This window comes from Bacillus rossius, chromosome 3 (assembly GCF_032445375.1).
Source record: "Bacillus rossius redtenbacheri isolate Brsri chromosome 3, Brsri_v3, whole genome shotgun sequence".
NCBI lineage: Eukaryota > Metazoa > Arthropoda > Insecta > Phasmatodea > Bacillidae > Bacillus > Bacillus rossius.
The window spans coordinates 60,329,403-60,352,339 of NC_086332.1; the positions used below are offsets into that span (position 1 = coordinate 60,329,403).

The 22,937-nt window shown below is 33.8% G+C and overlaps 1 protein-coding gene across 2 annotated transcripts in view; it reads left to right on the forward strand.

The window, feature by feature from the left end:
• The window catches only part of LOC134530761 (bromodomain adjacent to zinc finger domain protein 1A), a 158,831-nt gene extending 149,396 nt beyond the window's left edge, over nucleotides 1–9,435 (forward strand). For both annotated transcript variants that reach the window (XM_063365909.1, XM_063365910.1), the window contains one exon: nucleotides 139–9,435. In XM_063365909.1, the coding sequence (XP_063221979.1) occupies nucleotides 139–250 (112 nt within the window). In that variant the 3' untranslated portion in view covers nucleotides 251–9,435. The remainder of the gene's footprint in view (nucleotides 1–138) is intronic.
• Nucleotides 9,436–22,937: the final 13,502 nt, after the last annotated feature.

The window sequence follows — 22,937 nt, forward strand, 5'->3', positions numbered from 1 at the left end:
CAAGCTAGTGCTGTTTGGCAGTACCAATAAACATTTGGAACATATTACTTCATTTCAGGTTTGAGTAACATAGTGAACATGTTTACTAAAATGTTGGTGGTTAAGCTTGCTTCCTAAAGCAGCCTTTCTTGTTTGCAGGGCAGGCAAAAGGTTGAGTCGTTTCTTCTTCAAGCGGTGTCAACAGCTAGGATTGAAAATCCCTGATGATGCGCAGCCTTCAGATGCCAAGAGAACTCGTGCAAGCACCTAATGCTGCGGAAACTCTTGCAAAAAATAAAACTTTTTATTTTGTTTCTTAATCACAAATCCTAAAATTATACAGAAAATAAAACTTTCCAATAATTTATTATAAAAAGTTTATGTTTATAGTTCTTGATATTTTCTTTAAAGTTTCATTTGATTTTTGGTTTTCTCAAATGAGGTGGTTAAAATGTTCTAGATTCTATAATTTTAATGCAAGGTGTATTTTTTTTATCATTTATTTTGTTGGCATATATTGCCATGGATTCCATTAGATAATTCAAATAAGTAATTTTATATTTGGTTTTAAATGTTTTTTTCTGCATTTTGTATATTTTTTTTTGCCTCTGCAGCTTTTTGAAGCTTAGGTGAAAGTTTTCATAAATTAAATTGCCGACTTGAAATTGAAATAAATTCTCAAACAATCCATTTGTATTTTTACAACTTTTGATAGATTATGGATGATGGTACAAAATAGACCCTAACTTAACCAGTAAATATCTATGATTGTCTACAGAAAAGTACCACATGAAATTTTGTGTAGTGTGTAGTTTTGGATCAAGTAGAAATTTTCTGTAAGTTTAACATTAACAAAGTGGCACAGTGTTTACTGTCCTAAATGATTGAGAGAGCTTATTTACTTGCATAGGGCAAATGTTTTGCTAGTGTTGTTACTGGTTAAAATAAATTTTGTTTCACTCTGCGAAAATATCAGTTTAATCAGACTATTGAATCTCTGTTCATGTATAACAATATTAGTTCTTATATTCTATGTCACTGGAAAAATATTCAAGAAGCTTAAGCATAGGCTGCATGTAATTTGATTTTTTTATTTTTTTAATCTTATGTAGAATCAAAAGTAGCAGTGTTAAAATTTAGTTGTGTATAAAAATATTTTGCAACACTATCAGCAAGGTATATGTTAATCCTCTGAGTGATGCAGAGCATTAGATTACATTTTTCACATTAACTATGTATTTGACCAAAACACACCCTATATTTTGATTGTGCTATTGTTCCCCCTGGTGATGGCAGTTGAGAAAATGGTGACTAAGGACACTTGCACACAATGTTTTGTCTGTGGATAGCTTCTCTGTGATAGTCTGTTTAATTAAACTTGAGAGAGATAAGTTACGAATAAACGTATGCGCACACTACCCACATGCGGATATATTTTGATATCAATAGCCATGGGTTTTCATTAAATGTGATACTAACGAACCAACACATGTATTGGGAATGTGGAATGTGTATCTGCTGGGTAGCCCGGTGGCACTGCTAAAACTTTCTATTTTTTAAACTAGTGTTGAGTTGATTCTGGATTCTCGTATCTGCAAATTCTATTGTTTTCAAGGATTCAGAATCCAATGGTTTTGGAATCAAAGTTGATCAATTTTTCCCTTTTAGCTAATTCTTAAAATTTAGATAATTTACTATTTTAATTTAGGAATCTAAGTTGATTTCTTAATACATTAAATAAGGATTTTCGCCAAAGTGTTCAGGCAATTCCAGACTAAACAGGTGATCATCACTTATTGGGTGATTTTAGATTAATCTGTCAATTGAGTTTTTTGATTCATTGGGTGTTTTCTCTGATTAAGTCAGGGTGTTAGGCAAATTCACCAGATGTCTTGTTTCATTTAATAGAAGTATGGTTCAGTTAACAGAGATTTGGTCAATGAATAAGGGGGTTTGCTTAGTTAATCAAGGTGTTCTATCAGTTATGTATGTAGTATATCAGATTACCAATTATCATTGTTTCTCATTTGATGCATTAGGATTGTCTTTTGTTAGATGAACACAATTCTTATATTTTATTTTCTTGAAATACATTTCAGTGAAAGCTGTGTGTGATTTCTAAATTAATAAACATTTATTTTTCATTTTTACAGAAAAATTTGTAATATCAAGTATGTATTATCAAAACATTTTTTCATAATTGTCAATACCACAAAATTCCATAAATCAGTTGATGTTTTAATAAGATTTTGTTTGATTTTTAACTAAATTACTAAACACAATTTTGTCACAGTTTAGAAATACAGAAAAAAATATGTTTTACTTACATTATTTTTATCCAATTTTAAAAATGTGTATGTTTTAATAAATTATAACTTTAATCCCCAACCGTGCCAATTAATATATTGTGGGGCTCTCAGTCACTTGAATTTAGTACCCTAACTTTAGAAGCAGTTTATTAATTCAAATAATAAAGTGCATTCATTTACAATTACATTAGTAAATAACAAACAGGTTTTTGTATGAGTATACAAATCAGGGATAGTTTGACAAGTATTATAGTAAAAAATATAGAATCATAATAAAAATTGAGGAGTTGAATTCCAAATATGAGAAATAAAACTGGAATTGGATCTGTGTCTGTATATTTTTTTTTATATTTTGGAATCAACCCAACACTAGTTAAAACTTCTGCATATGCTTCTTGCCAGTACTATTATTTACCATGACCATGAAAAATCAGGATTTATTCATCCTTTGTTTCTTGGGTTACTGTGTTGGTAAGTGTTGCAACGGAAATGCAATATGACAGAGCTAGAGTGCACAAGTAGTGAGTTGGATTGAAAGTATAAACTGTAATTAATGAGCATTCCATCATAATTTCTTTTGTGGGTTAAGTTTATAACCAGTTGTAACAATAATGAGATGGCCTGTTAACCTGTTTGGAACACACTAAATATTTAATATTTTTTCCTGGAAAATTTTGTAGGTTGTAGTAGGTATCCCAGGACCATAGAAAGCTCTTCTAAATATGTATGTTGAAATATAGTTAACATTTTTTAACTATTGTAAATACATTAAGCTCTCTATTTAGTTGTAACTAATTTAAGTCATAATTAAACAGAGCTGGTATTATACTAATTTTGTAGATACATTAATGTATTACAGTCTTGTAAATAACACATATTTCAGTATTGTAATATGTCTTTAAGGTAATGGTGTGCATATATAAAGTATTGGAATTTTGTGTACAAACACATTGACAAGTGCAACAAATGTATGTTTTCATGTATTATTTATTGCTTATTTTTTAAATTCAGAATGTAAATTTACATAAACAGAACAGCATTAGTTATTTTCAGTTTACCTTGCCTTCATCCTTATTATTGTGGTCATAAAAAAGGGTGATTTTGTGATTGATTGTAAGTTCAAGTAAAATATCTCAGTTTCTTTTCATGTTATTTTCGACTAAGGGATTATCATCCATAGCTTAAAACTTTCAGTGATCGTATTTCTGGTTTTGTGTATTTTCTATGTCCTGCCAGGTTGGCCGCATGAGCGGAAGTATCAGAAAACCAGAAAAACATGCCTGTTCAAGGGTTTCTTTTTTTGCGTGCTTCTTTTTGCCTTCTTCCAGTTTCCAACAACTGAAAACTGCAGTGGCAACACTATTTTATAAAGTAACAAGTGATTTGATATTTAAAAAATTGAAAGAACTCAATCTATGGAAAACTCTCAAATGTATCGAACACTGTTAGATTTTGCTGATATCATTTTTCTCCTCTTATGTTGTTTTATTTTAAAATCCGTGCACGACTTCTAGCCAGTCACGTCTTTTAGTCGGTGAGCAGCAACAGAAACATTATTGACAAGTCTCCTCTGTCAACAGTAGTCTGGTACTGCGCACCACCTTTGAGCAGATGCCTTCTTAAGAATATTTATCACAGCAGAAGCAAGAATTGTAATAATGTTTTCAGAGAAAATTAATCCCTGCTGTTTTCAAAAGGCTTGGTGAGAGACTGCTTAAAATCGCTCGTCTTGAAGATGGTAATTGAACCAGTGAGTAAAAGGTTAGAAGTCAAGGAGCCTTATATCTATGCATCTATGATCAGATTTCCAGCTGTAGTGATAACTGCTGGGTACTTGGGTAGTGGTAAGTGTAAAATTATATGTTTTGCTATATATTTTCCACTGTTTGGCATTTGGTAAAATAATTCTTTCAGTTGGTGTTTCATGTTCAGGAAAAAATTCATATTCATCATAAATTGATTTTATTTATAGTACAGCCTCTTTTAATGTAATACTTTAAAAAGTATTACTAGCTATGGACTTTTGTTGAGATGATTTAGGGCGCGGTTACACGGGAGTCTGAACTAGTTCAGGTGGACATGTTCAGCTGTTGAGTGCGGTTACACACAGTCTGAACATGTTTCGTTCGAGGCCATTTCCCATTTAACTTAAACAGGTTGGCAAAGTAGTTCAGATCGACATATCTTCTACATTAGCCTCTGATTGGCTGTTTAGAATATAAACAGTCCTTTGTAAAAATTCAAGATGGAAAGTGTTTCTGGCACAAGTTCAAATAATATTTTACCGAATGCAACAAAAAAAAATCAACAGATAATTATACATATATATTTTTTAATTGATCCTGACCTTAATTTTCTTAAAACTGAGATAGGTACTCTCGCTCAAAAAATAATAAAAAATAAGTTTAAAAATTTTACTGTGCATGTTGTTAGAATTCCCGATTTGTAAAAAAATATTGAGCAATATGTAAACACATTCCATTTCTGCTGATAATGCTGTATAAACAAGTGAGAAAATCCCGCGTTTTCTGGATACAATTACAAAATAGAGATCAACAACACAGTCATTCGTTGACAGTAGAAAATCGGTTTTAGAGCTAAACACACTTTTCAGCAACTACCGTGTAACCGTACACTTTCGCGTTTGTAAACGTGTTTACTTAAACATGTTCACCTGAAGTAGTTCAGGGTCCCGTGTAACCGCGCTCTTAGAAACACTTTGAGGGGAAAAAAAAATGTAATTTGATATTGCTGGAAGATTGTCCACACAACCTGCACATAGTTGAGTTGGCAAATTTGCAAAATTACTTTTATTTTTTGCATCATGTTAAATTGATAAGTTTCACTTTTAGTTACATTAATATGCTGCCAGTTATTCATTTTCCATGGTAAACAATTGATTGTTTCATTGTACTAGGGCATTCTTTCTTCTCTTACACTGCTGTCCCAACTTGAATTACGGGATTGGGATGTTGGAATGCTTTATAACAGGAAATATATCAAATTTGTGAAAGAGACACATGCCTGATAGAGTATCCACTTACCTAACATGAGTAACATTTTTAATGATGGTAGGTTGTTTACTGCAAGTGTGTTTCACATGTGAGCAACAATTGGAAACTAGCAGAATTGTCACATAATTTTTTTATATGTTGTTTCAAATTTCTGTCACAGCTAATGTATTTCTTTCTTTGTGGTTTGTTTTAACAGAGTGTAAAAGTAATGTAATACCTGACAGTCACTTGAAAATAAATTGTGATTTGAGGCTGCTTGTGTCTCTGTGCATGATAGAATGTGTATGGTGTTTTGTATGCAGTGTAATTTTTTTTTATTTTTAGTAACTTTGTAGACATTAATACTTCTATATGTATACCAAATGTACTGTTTAAAATTACGGTAAACAGCTGGGTACTTCATAATTGTATTGGAATTTTTTGTAATGCATTTAAATCTTAAGTGACCTATTGTGTTGTACAGTTTTTTTAATTGCTTTGTTAGCATTAAGTTGTTAGTACTCAATTATAAGCATGTTGCTGTTACTCACTGTGTTCACAGTTTTTTGTTGTAAATAAGGAAGGTTCTCAGTATTATAACAAAAGCTGGCCAGTGTTTCAGGAGGAAGTGAAAGGATATTTAAACAACTTTGCTGTTTACATGTAGATACAATTTTATATAAACTAACCACACATTACTAAAAGTTTTCAGAAGTTGAAAACCATTTATCTGTGCTTTTATAATAGTATCCAGGAAAAGAGTTTGTTAAAAATATTACAGAATTATGTATTATTGAAAGTAAGTGTGTGGAAAAAGTCAATTTGAACTGTGTTTGAAAACCCGCTATTGCATTAAAATGTCATACCAGAACCACTCATTATGAATTATTAAACTTAATTTTAAACCTGAAAAGAATTCCGAGTATTTGTGCTATAAATTCAATAAATTATTAGCCTTAAATTAATGCGAGATGAATGATGTATATTCAGACTTGCCAACCTTTACGATTTTATCGTAAAATGTACGAAAATCACGTCCGTATTACGATTGTACGAGGATGTCTGCATTTTTTACGAATTTTAAGTACGAGACGTTTATTAAAACACGTATTTTTCGTTGTCTTAAATGTTTTATTGTATGGTTTGTGAAAGCTTTTGCCATGTGTTGTTGCTGTGGAAACGAGTGCGGTAATTGTGTTATATTATTGGTCGAAGGCCAGCGAACCACGTAATTTGTTGTTCGATTGTATATCTTTCCTTATTGGCCGCCTGAGTTACATTGATGCGCTTACAACCAGTCACGAACCAGTTTAAATAGCATTTTTAGTTTGGCAAGATGGTGTCGTGCACAAGCGTATGTTGTGATTCTTCAGTTAAAGTTGAGCCAATTTTGATTTTGTTTATTACAGGTTAGGAAACAAATTTATTGCATGTTTTTAATAAAAACGTGTTATGTGCACAGTTAACGGAAGTGGAATTAAGTGAAGAAGAAAATGCCCCCGAAACGTGATACGCATTATTCTCAGGCATTTCGTGATACATACACGCGGGATTTTCAGTGTATTCTTAAATCAAGCAAAGGAACACAGTTCGCAGTTTTTTCAGTGTGTAGATGCGGCATCAACATTGGGCACGGCGGAAGATATGACATCAATCTCCACGTGAACTGTTCAAAACATCTCGTAAATGTTAAAAGTGTCGCAGTCAGTTCAAAGGTTAGTGATTAGTTCCCTAAAATTAACAGCACAGAAATGCTAAATACGTGCAGAATGCATGTTTACAAACTTTTTGGTTGAACATAATATTCCTTTAAATGTTTCGGATCACGCCGGCCCGTTATTCAGAAAAATATTTTCAAATTCTGAAGTAGCAAAAAAAATTAGTTGCACAAGAACAAAGTCGACGGCTATCGTGAAAGAAATGGCAACAGATGCAACTATAAAATTGTTTGTAATTTACAAACTGGCATTTTCAGTCGCGACCGACGGCAGCAATGACTCTGAATCCAAATTATATCCACTAGTAGTAACATTTTGTAATGCAAGTTTGAAAATGATAGTGTCAAGGTTGCTTTCATTACCAGTACTCCAGGGAGATTCTACTGGAAGTTAACTGATATCATTGTATATTGTAACAAAGGTACACTCTGTTGATTTGTAGGGTACCACAAGGAACAAAGTTTTTTTCTTTGATGTGATACTAAGCAAAAATGTTTCCATAATGGTAAATAATGAGAATGATTGTTGGTCTGCAATGTTAATGTATGTTAAAACGATTACATAATTTCGATTACTAGAAAAAAATGTGATATGAAATTTTATTAATTTTTCAATTGCCGCGAGCAGTTTACGCGTATTATATTATTTTTTATGTATTGTACTAATTGGGGGTTTCAAAAGTTGGCAAGTCTGTATATTACATTACAAACATTTAGTAGCAGGTTAGTGATAAGATAAAATGCATCATTCTGGTATTTGTGAGTGAAACATTATTGGTGAATACTATGTGTGATCACATAATCATCGCACATTTTGTACTAAAGTCAAGTTTGAAATTAGGGGTGTGACTTATGCGAGAAAACATTTTTGTTAAGGTCAAATTACTCATAACAATAAAACCTATTATGGAAAGTACATTTATTTAAAAAGTATATTATACAAAAACACGCCAAACAATTAAAATTAATAAGTCAATACAAAAACAGTGACCTGAATGTGAGCAGGAACTAACGCATAACTATCGTCGTAGTACACACTAACCACAAAAGAGTGCGGACACTAGACAGAGCGTGCGAGTTGAATGCAATCTGTAAGCTATTGATATTGATGTGCAAGTACGTGCGTGCACTCTGTAACCAAACATGAACAGTGCCAACTGGTGGTGGCTACATTTTTATATGTGGTACACATTGGCGATGAAGACGAGCAGATAGTTATAACATTTGAAAATATCTTTAAAAAAAAATTTACACTTTTATAACTTCAATTTTTGTTAATTAAATGAGTAAAGGGTAATATCCAAACAAGTAATGGATTTAAACTATGAAATACGTACAGGAAAATAAGTTTATGGAAAAAAATAACATATATCTTACTGAGAAAATGGTGGGACTGAAATATTTGACCATTTTGGACAGAAATCGTATTGTGCGGGTATATCTTAAAAGAGTTTACTGTAATTGTAATTACTGTATTTTCCCAATGTAACTACCACACTACCTGACAGCTACTTGAAAACCAATTGCTGTTTCATGGTGCTTTATATTGTCATGATTACTATCTACACAAAGCGCTCTGAATCTAACATCAGGACCAAAAACATTGTAAGACTAACATCAGGACCAAAAACATTGTAAGATTTTTTTGCAAGTACTTTTTCCCCCCAAAATTTTGACGCCCCAAAACAACGGTGCGACTATTATGTGATAAAACATAGTACAAGTCACGTAGCTTCGAATATTTACATTAAAAAATTTGTTTTTAGTACTAAGTTTTGCAGTGGTTTAAAATTGTGCAATCATGTTAGCCAAACATTTTAAAGTATCGAAATTTAAAACTTTTTAACAATTTTTCATGTTAGCTGAATCATACTAAAACATACAAAAACATTTATTATTTTTCTTAGTTTTTTAGTTATCTGTTATTTTAGTTCGGCACTTACAATATTGAATAAAATATTGACTAACATATTGTAGAGATTTCTTCGAGTCACAACTGTATTTGGATTGCAAGCTATGAATGCATTTTTTTAATTCTTTTTAGATTTGCTATTAAAATTTCATTTATTATTATATAATTTTATTGACAAGCTGTATCTGCAGTTTGTGAGTACGTTGCTTCAATACATTACAAGTTAGAAAGTTTAAAATTATATTTTTGTGTCAATTTCCTTTAGTTTCCATAAATAAACTACCAAAAAAAATAATTTTTCCTGACACTAGATACCTGGCGCTGGTTTAGAAAAAAAAATTAATAATTTGAGTAAATCAAATGTCATACAACTAAATTTTAATGCATTTCTGTAAAAAAAAAAAACAACCTTTAACATGAAGGTGTTCTTCGAAGGTTTGTATGAATAATATACTTAGTAACTTTTTGCAATTCTGTGTACACTGTTAGAAATATTTTATGTCAATAAAGTAGTTTATTTCTAAAGTTTTTGTCATTTAAATTTAAAATTTAAAATACAATGTACTCATTGCTCAGGCCATTTTTGTATTATGCTGCAGTCTTTTTGTTTTCATCAAATTATCATCAGCCCCAGGTTGGCCACTCTTTTGGCAAAACAAAATTCCAGATTTTTTTTAAGGTTTTTCAAAGAATTTTCATGAAATCTTATTTTTGTTACATCAAAGCCAATAAAAACAAAACAACCAATCAACTATTTGAGTGCTGCGATCGACTCTGGTCGACTGCTGCCCTTTTAGTTTGAAGCACTGCGATAGACAAATGTTGATTTGCAATACTCAAGCCAATGAGGAAGTCTATTTATTCTCATGCTTTTTTATCATTGCCAGCGTTCTGAAAAAAATTAACTACTTGGGTAAGTTTGACTGTGGTTCGGTTGGTAGAAATTAATTTGTCCTAATGCTAATGTTGTCTCCAAGTCTGTATTCGTGATATTTCTGTTTAGATTTTCTTATTAAAATAGAATTTATTTTGTTTAATGCAAATATTTATGCAAAAATTATAACTTAAATAATTTTTTTATACATTTTAATTTACATGCAATAAAATTAAGGCTCATTTTTTTGCTTAACATTTAGTAGACAGTCCAAAGTAATACTGTTTTGTGTAACCAAATATTGTTTCCATTTCTTTTTATGGTTTAGATATTGTTTCAAATACAAGAGGAAATGCATTTTTATAACAAGAGAGAATTTTCATGGCAAATGAAATTACAAAATTTGAAATTTAAAAAAAAAAAATAGTTAAAACTCCCTTAGAAACAAATTTATTTTAAACCATATTAACATCGTAAACCTTGGTCAAAATAAAAATTTTATCAACCACATATTAGTATAAGGGATGAAAAATAGTATTTGAAGGTCAAAAATAACTACCTTAGGCATAATATGAAGACCGTTGACGTCAGTCGGGGCTTCGCCCCATCAGCCTGGGCATCCTCCGTTTCCCTCCCCATCCCTATCCTGCCTGGCATTTGTACAGATACGTACATAGTCATGTGTGTTTGAATTGTGCACCACAAACTGCCGCAAGAGGGCGCTTAGCTTCAATGCTTCGTACCACTAAAACACCTAAATTAATATTGTAAGCCTTCATCTTTTAACCCCAAAGTAATGTTACGGCAGGTCAGCCGAGTGAGTGTTCTTTTGATTCTTAATTAGATAATTTTAATAAAGTAAGTGCAAGCACGGTCAATGACACTCCCTAGCGGACAACAACGAAACTAATATAAAACTTTATTAAAACTGTTTTCCATGTACAAGTAGTTATTACAGAAAGTCTGGTCGTGGGTATGTATGTATTAATTATGTAAGAGGTTCATGTTATTCTTTCTAATAACCCGGGGCACGCAGTCTTACAAATGATGGTAATTGTGTTCGGCGCGAAGGACACCATGTTTCCCACTGCGAGACTTGGCTCGCTCCAGTCTCCTTCTTCAGCCGGCTGAGGGCGGACGTCTCTGCAGACACCCTGGAGACATCAACGTTGATTCACTGATAGGTAGTTCTGTATATTTAATTAATCTAAACCGCTTTATTAGTATCCTCAGGGCCTCTCGGTCAGTGGGGCTGTGCATTAAATAGTTTTTATACTCCCAGGAGTTTTTAGCATTCACTCTACGTAAAAGCTTGAGGCAGCCACGTGTGTGGTCCGCATCCTCAATCTATACCAATTCGCCTCAGGCATTTCAACCGTGTAAAGAGAGGAGTGTAAGAGGGCGTGTAAAGTTTAAATAAACCAACTTAAACGAGTCACGTGTTATTGTGTTTGGGGGCCACGTGGGTCCTTCTCCGGTCAGCGGCGTGTGGGACGCCCTAAGAGCCCACTGCGATGAGGTAGAAGCGTGCCCGACGGGCTAGGTGCAGGTACAGGTGTCAACGCCGGAGTCAGGAGGGCCAATATCTCGCCCACACGGGCCACGTGATGCCCTGAGTAAGAGTTTCCAGTCGGGTCCACGTACCCACCCACTAATTCTGCAATCAGTATAAAACGCAACAACGGTAGGCCCTCACCATTCTAAGCTATTCAATGTTGGATGCATTGAATTAAAAACACTCAAAATACTATAGTTGCATGAAATACGAGAAAATATTTCATTGATAATTTTTTAATATTGGAGAACATATAGGATTATGTTCTTAAAATGTTCTAGGAGTATATATATAAAGTTTCCAAAACATTTCCAGGAGAAATAGGTACTTCGAAATCTACCTACACCTATAGGCTGTGCCGAAAATTTTTATTTTATTTATTTAACTGCTGAACTGATTTAATCCCCACTCCTACAATAGCCATTCCAGATGTCTGCCTTTTCCAATTTCCACCAGTGAAACATGAAAGTTCAGTCACTGTAAGGAAAATGAGATGACAGATACCGTATTTACTCGCATAATGTCCGCAGTAATTTGGCTACATTTTTGACAAAAAAATATGGGGTGCGAACATTATGAGGTGAAATCCGAAAAAAAAAAATTTTCCTCAAAATTTTACATTGTGTGTAGAGTAAAAAAATTGTTCTCTCATAATCAGTTTACTAGCAGAGCGCTGGTGACTGGCGACCCTCCGCAGCGGACGTGACAGGTGTCAAGATAATTGGGTGCCGGCGATTAGTGGAAAACGCCACTCATTTTTTTTTTGTTCTCTCGTGTGTGCGCTCTTACGTTCAGAAACCGCAGCCAGCCTACAAAAAATAAACGCTTTGCGTGAAAAGATATTTTTTTAATCTTTCATTGAGATGGCCACTGATGGCACGGGGCAGATGTCTAATGTCTGCATTAGCCGGCGCCGGCGAGCCTCCCTCCCTGTCCCTTGCCCACTGTGTGTATAAAAAAACTGTGCGCATGTACCCCCACCACTTCTCCACTACCTCCCCTAATTTGTGACATAGTGTGAGTTGACGTGTACTGGCTTGTGCTATATATAGCCCATTCCCTTGCAACTCGCGTGACGTCGCAAGCTGCGTAGTAGAGTGCGAGTTTCTGAGTCCAGACTGTTTCACCACGCTACAAACCCTCTCAGCGACCGCTCCGGAGAAATGAACAACTCAAGGTCAAAGCATTGTTGACAGCATCGGTAAATTTCCATCCCGTTACTGTGCCTTTCAGGGGTGGCCAAGGTTGCTTCGTCTGGTGCGAACTTTATGCGGATTTTTAAAAATTACATTTCAAGTATTTAAAAAGAAATGTGCGGACATTATGCGATGGCGGATATTAAGCGATTAAATACGGTACCTCCCATCTCTTCAGTGACCGGTTTTAATGACAATTTCCTGGCCCCTCCCACAAGGGACTAGTTAATAGCTTTCACATTTGTGTAGCAGTATGTTTGATTGCTGTTTTTCCATGTACAAACAATTTTCCAAATATGCTAATTCAATCAAAGTATCCTTAAGATATTTTAAAAAAAGCTCAAAAATAGGTCAACATCATTTAGTATTAAGCATTTAATATTTTACATTTCTTGATTTGTTTATTCCAAGATATGGGAGGATTGTTTACAGAAACAACTGATTAACAATTGAAAAGATACCTCATTTTATTGTTTTCAGTTACAAATTAACGTAACACAAAACACTAATGTTTGCTATAGACAGAGATCTCCCTCAGACTGGTGACAATGTTAACGCTGACTAACAAATATACAACACAATTCCAATACACATGATCGGACAGTGCATTACATAATGCTATATGCCTGGTCAGCAAATTGTAGACATTGCTGTGTTCTCAATGGTGGGCTTCAGCTTCCTTTTTCCTGATCTCTGCCCACTTGACTTTGTTTGCTGGCGAGTTTGCTGGAATAAAATCATAAATGTAATCTCAAATCGTTGAAGTACACTACAAATTTGTAGGGGTATGTGAAAACCATTTTGTTTATTTGAACTGAAGACAAAACCTTAATCTTTGCCAAAGTCTAACGTTACTGAAATATTAAGCTACATTATAAATGTGTGAAGAATTTTGCTGCCTGTCAAAGACCAAAAATATTAGCTTTTTATTTGACTTATTTCTGAAGCTTCATGCCCTCCCTACAAATTTGTTTATGCGCTAATAAGTAATAATATTACTGATAAGACATGCCAGAACATAATCCATAATAGTCTACTCTGTAAGCAGTTATTTTATTCCTTCATCAAATACTTAAACAGTTCTAATATTCATATGTATAAACTCATCTCAGATACCAACACTCACCCATTCTGTCAATGTACATAAATACTGGGAATGCTGCAATTATGCCAAAAGCCCAATACCGAAACACCCATTGGTTCTGGAAGTAGAATTTGTATGGAAACTGAGCAATCTTTGCAGAGAATGTATACGGGTACTTCATGGGGCGTGCTGGTGGTTTGTCTGCCATCTGGAACTCACTACACACACAAATTTGAGGTAATAAACTTAAATCAGAGCCAAAACCATGCAAAATAGAAAACAAACCTAAATGATGTGTCTGAGTACTGTCATTAAGTACCGTTTAGCCCAAAGGATCCTTGAAAAGTTCATTTAAAAGTGGGCATTTTTGTTGACATTCCAAGTTGAGAGTATCCTTAAAGAATTGCACATACATTCTTCCGAACATGTTTGAAACACTATCTTTTAATTAAAATGTAACCATACTCTGTTGCAAAGCCAGCCAACAACTTTTTATGTCTATCTAGTACAGAAAAATGATTGCACTTAAATGTGTAGAAATTGAAAATTGCATGAAAACAGTGTAAAAACTTGTAAAAACAACCAAACAATAGACTCCTAAAAAAGTACTTCTTTGCTGATCCACCAGCTAGCATGAATCCTTTCACTGTTAGTTTCTCACTGAATGCAGGGTGATGATTCTTTGGTTAAGGCTGCATACGTAAAGGACACATTATAACTATACAGAAAAAAATTAATTTTAAAATGCCAAAATTTATACTTTGTGATTGAGATGTAATTTGTATACTGACAGTGTCTATGATGTGTAAACATTTTAGCTCTCGTTATACCAGTGGCGTGTATTCAATAGACGCTAGGTAAGCAGTGCTTACCCTGTTGTTTTATGTTGTTGGCATAATGTAATAATTTTTGCTATCTGGTAATTTCATCTCGTGTGCCAATGCGATGCTATCACGTAGCGGGCGCGTCGGTTAGCGTGTCACCGGGTTGTCATGGTAACGTGAAAGCCGGGCGGGTGAGGAGGCCGGGCGGAGGGGGGGAAAGGGTTCGTGTCTCTTTGAGACTACTTTGGTAATGTTCGCTCAAGGCCCGCTGTAGCCAGAGCAGCTGGCCTTAGCTGTGTGTGCGCGCGCGTCGGCAGGCAGAAGTTGTGTTGTGTTGTGCAACAAACAAATACCGGTACAAATTTTATTTTTACAACTTATAAGGCAAGTTTTCATTGCGCAACAGTGTCCATTTTAAGAACATTTTATTCTGTTTTGGTGTTTACTGTTTTCGTTTTAAGTGCTAGCCAGTGAGAATGTAAACTTTATCTGCGACTGCCGTCCATGTGCCGAAAAGGTAAGCTGTGAGTTCCGCAGTGTATGCTGTCCGGGATGGAGCAGGACTCTCAACCCGGCCCCAGCCGAGAACACAGCCACTGCGTTGTTTGCAATTTTTTGAGTACTGATTTTAATTATTTTTCTTTTGAAGATAAAAAAAAGTGTTTGGAATGGGGAGACCGACTCCAGATTTAGACATAAAAACAACAGGAAAATCTTTTGTTAGACATTTTAATTGTAATTTATATTCGAAAAATGAGTGGTTTACAGGCTGCCCATTACTTGGAAAACTATTTTGCTGGCCATGTATGCTTTTTGCCAAAGAAAAAAATGTGTGGTGCAAAACTGGATACAGTGACATGGGCAATTTGCACAAAGCTTTAAAAAAAACATTGCTTGTCCCATACCCATATGCAAGCTATTCTTTGTGAAAAAACCTTTGGCAAGATTAGGATAGACCACTTGCTTGACGATCAAAAAAAAGTCATAAAAAACACAATGAATTGGTTAAAAAGAACCGAGAAATCTTGAGACGTTTTGTAGATGTTAGTTACCTATCAAAGCAGGAACTTCCTTTCAGAGGTCACAACGAAGAACATGACTCAAAAAACAAAGGGAATTGTGTTGAACTAATTAACCTCATCAGTCAGTATAATTTAATTTTGAAACATCATCTTGAAACGTCCTCAGTTTTTATAGGACTATCAAATCTAATACAAAATGATTTGATTTCCAGTGTAGCCACCGTAGTCAGTGAACGCATTAGAAATGAAATTGAAAAAACTACATTTGTTTTTATCAGCCTAGACAAAACAACAGATATAAGCAATTAAACTCAACTTTCGTGCATATTTCGGTACATTGGGGAAGATGGTAAAGTACAAGAAAGGTTTATAGTTTTTTTTTATGTGTCTGAAAATCGCTCTGCTGAGGCCATTTACAACATTGTTGACCAATTAGTGGCTGATTACAGCTGCGAGAAAAGACTGGTAGCTCAAAGCTATGATGGCGCTGCTGTTATGGCTCGTCATTTTAATGGCCTGCAAGCGAAAGTAAAACAAAAATATCCTCAGGCTACATTTGTTCACTGCATGGCGCACAGGCTAAATTTGGTGTTATCACAATCTGCATGTTCAATAAAAGACTGCAGAATATTTTTCAGTACATTAAGTGGATTGGCTGCATTTTTTTACGAAGTCCACAAAACGTACAAAGGCCCTTGATGATGATGTAAATAAGAGATTTCCTCGAGTTTCAGCCACACATTGGAACTTAAAGTCGCACTTAGTTGGCTCAGTACATGCGTACCGAGACAAACTTATTTGCCTGTTAGACAAAATCTGTGACCCTGAAGAAAACTGGAATCAAGAATCTGCCATTAGTGCCAAAGGCTTTCTAGCTTCATTGAACAACTTCAACTTCAATTTTCTGTTAAAGGATTTTGCTGACATTTTCCCTCACACAGATGTTTTGTTCAGTATTCTGCAGACTAAGCTGCATGACATTGGGTACTGCACTTCAAAAGTAAAGGAGTTATCACAACTTCTTTGAATAAAAAGAAACAATTTTGAAACTATGTATTTGGGAGAAAACAAAAGCTGAAGTAAATTCCGAAGCACAAGAACTCAAAAGGAAAAGTTTTGAGCACAGTTATAGTAGTAATCTCAAAACATTTTACAGGCGTTTGTACTGTTATTCAGCAAATGAGCGACAGATTTTCCAATTTAGAATCTTGCAGTTCCTAGAACTTCTAGAACCAAACAACTTTACAAAACATCGAGAATGTTTTCCCGAAACTAGTTTGCAGTCTGTATTAAATCTGTATGGTAATTTCTTTGATGTTTCACTGCGAGCACAACTTGTTGCAGTTTATATGGCCCAGGTATTTTCAGGTAAAAATGTATGTTAAGTTTTATTATTCATACTTTTTAACTACTTAGAGGTAGCATATTCAGAAGTGGTTAAGTTGTGTAAACTGACATTAACTATTCCTGCTACTAGTGCCTCCACAGAACGAAGTTTTTCAGCACTGAAGCGAATAAATACATACAGCCGTAGCACATAACAACAAGACTGACTTTCAAAACTGGCATTACTGTCCATTGAAAAAGATTTGCTGTGTGAAATGCAGAATGAACAAAATTTTCATGACTGTAATAAATGAGTTTTCAAAAAAAAAGAGAGGAATCGAGAATCGAGCTTAATATAACTTTTTTATTTGGTGTCTTGTACATATTATGTTTTAATTCATTTTGCACAAATTTCAATTTTCAATATTTTTTTATAAATATGTACCAATTAATTTATTATTGCATATTGCTTATTTTAGTCTATAATAGATATTGTGTTTCTAGGCCTTTATGGTCGTTAGTGCCTTGTACTAAATTTTTAACTGCACTTAGTGTGTTTCTATAGATAAAAATAAAACTATTGTATGTATTTATAGTCTGCCACCTTATCCGCGGACTTCGCATCCGCGGTTGAAAAGTAAATAAATAAAAAACCTAAAAGCCAAATATGAAATGTTTGAGAAAAATATCGCGCTTAGTTAGTTCTAATGTAATCAGTAGCTAAATTGTAAAAACAAAAAAAAACTGTTTTACTTATGTCTTTATTATCCAATAGAAAATGTTTCCCTAACGTTGTCTTTATTTTCTAATTTTAAAGTCGTGTAAAGTTTTTCCTTGACATGTGTGGAAAAACACTCTCGTTAGGTTTACCCCACACATACATTCCAGCGTTTCTCAGTTTCCACCTCATTCCCCTGATCGACGGAGCTCTGCCTAAGGATAAGGCGTTATTATATTTTTGTGAGCGTATTTGTATGTTATGTTATGTATTAACCCTCTCTTCATATTGCAGTTTATCTTTAATAGTTTTCTGTCTCCGAAAAGTTAATAATTTTGCTCCTGGTTCTAGCAGTTGGAGTAATTTGACAGGTACAAGAATGTACTGGCCTACTTAGAATAACGTGCATTTTATACTTCTACCAGGAAAACTGCAAAAATAGCCCCATTTTGCACCTAGAAAACCAAATTTTTTCCGAGGTAGGGGATGGGTGAGACAGCTTACCCACACAATAACTCCACCACACGCCACTGCGTTATACGTTAATTTTGTGAATGGAACAGAAGTCGAAATAAGATGGTTAATCAACATGTAGCAACATAGTCAATTTCATAAACATAAGGAAACATACCAAACATATTGATGTGCCAAATTAAACTCTATGATAGGGAAACTAAAATACTCATAGTATAAAGTAATTTCAAGTTTAAAATACCTAAGAAAACAGGTAATACAATGATTATAAATAAATATTATTTTCTAATTTTCAGTTGGCTTAATAGCACAGCGGTAGAGCGTGCACTGTTAACCTCAGAGGACATGGTTCAAATATTGTCACTTAGAAAAAAAAAAAATATATATATATATATTACTTTTTTTAATCACTTAACATAATCATATAATAATGTTGAATTAGCTTAATAAGGTAAAGGTTTCCTTGTAGGAATATTTACAGACTGATTTCAGTCGTTTAAGTATAAACTAATATAAAAACATATACTTACTGTAGCAAGTAGACCGTGTTAAGTTGTCATAAGAAGGCTAGTATTACAATATGTGTTTTAAAATTTTTCAGGTAAATATTTTAGTGATGCCATAAAAGTAATACGTCTAACATGTGCAAAAACTTTATAGTTGTCATGTAGGATGTATGTAATGGAGAGGGTGGTAGCCTGCGGTTGTTGTCAGCAATATGGCACTTGTGAGGTCGTTCGGTTGTGTGTGTTGAAATTGGGTTCGGAAGTAGTAGGACACAAGGACATGATGTCGAACAGTGGGTGAAGTGCCAACAGCATGTCAGGAAAGACAGTCTAGAGAGGACACAATAATAGTACTGACTGTTTCATGAATTCTAACAAGATGGATAGTATTTTAATAAAATTCCTTGTCGAAAATCAGAACCGTTTATATTAGTTTAAAAATTTCCGGTTGTTTCCTGCTGCTATAAGAGGTGAGCTGTATTTACAATAACTGGTATATTCAACGGTTATGAAACAATACTATTTCTTTACATTGCTAGGTCTTATGATAACCAGCTATAGAAGAAAGTGGTAGCACACACCGCCCAATCTAGTGAGTAGGTAAAATACTGTAACATCAACTCTTTTGCAGTCAATAGATATTGCAATATGTGCATTTCATTAGCGAAAGACCAATTCTTGCTACGAAACAGCAACAACTAGTTTCAGAACAAAGCTATCTATACCTTCTTTCCCTTCACACAGTTCTCGGTCATAAAATAATTATTTAGCAGTTGTCATTTTTTAAGTATTCAAATAATTAAGCAATTTTTAAATGCTTCAAGTAATAACAAATCTTTAAAGTAACATTTTATAGGCGATTGACAAAAAGTTCTGTGCTCTTTATCAACAGAAAACAGGTCTTTGCGATCAACATAAACTGTTATGTTCTCTCGATTGGCATTTTAACCAATTCTCAGTTATTTGAACAACTATCAGGAAGTGACAGTTATTCATTATTTGTAATTGTTTGGTTTTCACAGATTAACTGTTTAAAGTTATTTCATGTGGCATTCAGTCAGTAAACATTTCTTCATAATTATGCAAATAAATAAGGTGCTTCAATCAAATTATATATAATTACATCTACAACTGCAACAAAATATTATTTTCTTTTGAATAAAAAAAGGATAATATAATGCCAGTATTAAATTTATGCCATAATTTTGATGGCTGTAATGATTTTTTAGTCACTCTGCAATTTGTATAGTGAATGATTGAAAACAGACCTTCATGCCCAATAAATGATAACATTAACCATCTAAATAACCCGTTATTCAATCGGAACCAATACTGCCACAACTGGTATTGGAAAATAACCATTTCATTCATACCTAGCTACTATCTGCTTCATGGTGGGAAGCAATGTTTAAGATTCAGGCAGCAAATTCTAGTAGTGAGCAGAGAAAGTATGTGTGTGACTTGCACCCAGAAATTTTGGTCTTTGAAAAGCAAATATTTTATTTATCAATTTATTTTTCATACTCAGCATTATTTTAATGAATTCTACATTAAATTTTGTGTCAGAGTTTTGTATTAAAGTTGATTTGCAACATAAACATGAGAACACATGAATTTGATGTTACAGAGGTTAGATGTTTACACATCACTGGCGAGTACTGAAAGACTCGCTCACAATTTTTTTTATCCTTAGTATGTTCCACACACATCACATTGCAGAAACTAATAAAGATTTGGTTCTTAAATTATTCACACTATTTTAAGACATTAACCATAAACAGCTTTGTACAAATAGGGAATGTTATACAGCATGCAAGTAGGAGGAAGAGAAGGAGAGAGTATTGGGGGAATATATTCTACCCCAAAATTATGAAAAAGATTTTAGATATTTTGGTGAAGGCGGTATGTTATTTTGGTGATAAGATAAGCTGTCACAATGCCTGGTACAAGCTACACAGAAAGTTACTCATGTTGAGATTTGTAATAGTCCGAACCCCTTAACGTAAGTTTTTATTCAGTTCGATAGATTTATGTTATACTATGTTATATTTTTTTTTAGGAGTACTAACTGAAAAAGTCCCTTAGTATAGTCGAGCAACATTAGTATATTCCCAAAAAATACCAAGTTCTGAAATATTTTTAAATTACCATAACTTTCAACATTTACCAAATGCCACTCTTAACCGAACTGGAGATAGCATGGACTGTTTGACAAGTCAAAGTTAATGTTTCAATATGGAATGAAGTGAAGATAAAAGCAGTCAGGTTGAACTGAACATAAATGAGATAGTGTTTTGTAGCTAAAAACTGTTTAAAATGGTGAGTGAAGAAGCATTGGAGTGTGTCAAATTCACAACATTTTATACTATTTGTCAAACTGTTTCCGAGCATCATTTTAGACATTTACAACTGTTTCTACTGACAACTTCCATAACTAGATCTTTGACACCTTTCAAATGGCTATAGCTACATTCTTACCTTTGTCTGTGATTACATCTACTTATTACTTGTTTTTATCTAAAAAATTCTACATTTAATAAAAACATTTATAAAATAACCACTTTACATGCCCCACTCATAAAACTAGCCTTGCAAACCAACCCCCCCCCCCCCCTCCCCACAGCATTTTAGTTACTAAACATTTACAATAAATAAATATTTTTAAAGACTGCTTTTTTATAGAAGAAATTTTAAAAAAATGTTCCTTATTGCATAACTATTTGTATTTTAAAATAAAATATTAAAATAAAAAGGAATTAGTTGTGTTTATGATGCAAAGCTATATAATTACCAAAATATATATTTTATTTCTAAAATATGTATAACATGTGAAAATGTATCAATTGTATTTTAAGGTAACTATTAAAATTATGCAAGCAGTTGAATGTGTTTGTAATGCAAAACTGTACCATAAGAAAAATAAATTTTATTTTTGAAAATATAAAATAAAAACTTTTGACATAAACTGGATACACACTAAGGAACAATACCTATTTTTGTACATTAGATAACTTGTCCAATAATCTTGTGCCATATTGAAATAAACTGAACTAAAAAATAATAACATAATAAACTAGTCATTTTCAAAATGAAGCACATTTTGTTTCAGTTTTGCTCCACTGTGATCCTATATGTTTAAGCCTGATCAATGTCATAGTAGTCAAAATAGTCACAGTCATATTCAGTCCATTAAAAAAATACTATTTACACTATGTACAATGCACAGTTTTAAAACCGGCTCACTTTGAATCACTACATTCTCGGGGTAGCCATTTTGCTAGACTAGTGAAGAATATTGAAAGATATTGAAAGAACAATATTCACTTGAAATAGAAAACCAAATAGGGTGGAACATTGTCTCGGCCGTGCCTGAAAGTACTGACATTAAATATCCCTGTCATTTTGAAAACAGTCTCAGCTCCGCTATATTCCTATGGATCTCTGTAAAACAACAGGATAAAGTTGCAGCTAGTATCAAGAAAACAATAAGTTGGCGATAACAGGATCAGGGATATCTCTTGTGTAAATCGCAAAACAGTGAGATGGGTGATGAGTATGTGGTGGATGGAGAAGGGAAGTCAGAGGGGAAGATGCATAGACCATGATGATGGAGCTAGGGTGGGGCACACTGCAAATGAGAAGACTAGTGAAACTGTTTGAAGTGATTAAAAGGAGAGCGGTTGGGGAAAGCTAGGAGGGAGGAGAATCATGAGTAGAAGATAGATAGGGAGTGGTGACGAACAATAAAAAGGGAGGCATGTAGTCGTGATTAGGACAGGACAGGGCAGGGCAGAAGTTGAATGGGCTTGGGGGGAAAGATGTTGGTTGTGAAAAGAGTGAAGGACTTAAGGAGGCAGCTTCAGGAATTGGGAGAATAAAATGAGGGGGGAGGGGGAGCCAGCCATGTCACTGCAAAGAATACCTAATTTAACCTATAACTGTAGTTTCTCAGAATCCATTAAGAATTTTCAAACATTGTTTTCATGGTAAATGAAGGAAGGTCGCTAGTATTGGAAAAAGTTACTTTCAAAATTATATATATATTTTTTTAAGGAAATCCAATGACTCACGTTTACCCAGATTTTTGCCTTCTTGTTCTTACTTCACATATCTTCTCATCAAAGTCATTTAAATTAATGCTGCTCAAGTTGATATACCTTAACTCAGTCATGCAAACATTATAACCAAAATTAATCATATTCTACACAATCTAGTCAACACACACACCATTTCTTATTTATTGAATGAAGTTATCCAATGATGACGTATTAGGATATTCATAGCTTCTGATTGGCCGAAAACATAAAGTTTTAGCAATAACATGAATTAAGCTAGAGCTAAAGCTACTTTACTTAATACTAATACTGTACTTATACTTATGTATATGCTTATTGCAATATACAATTGTACCTAGTCAGATTGAATTACGTGGTTACATGATACTGTGT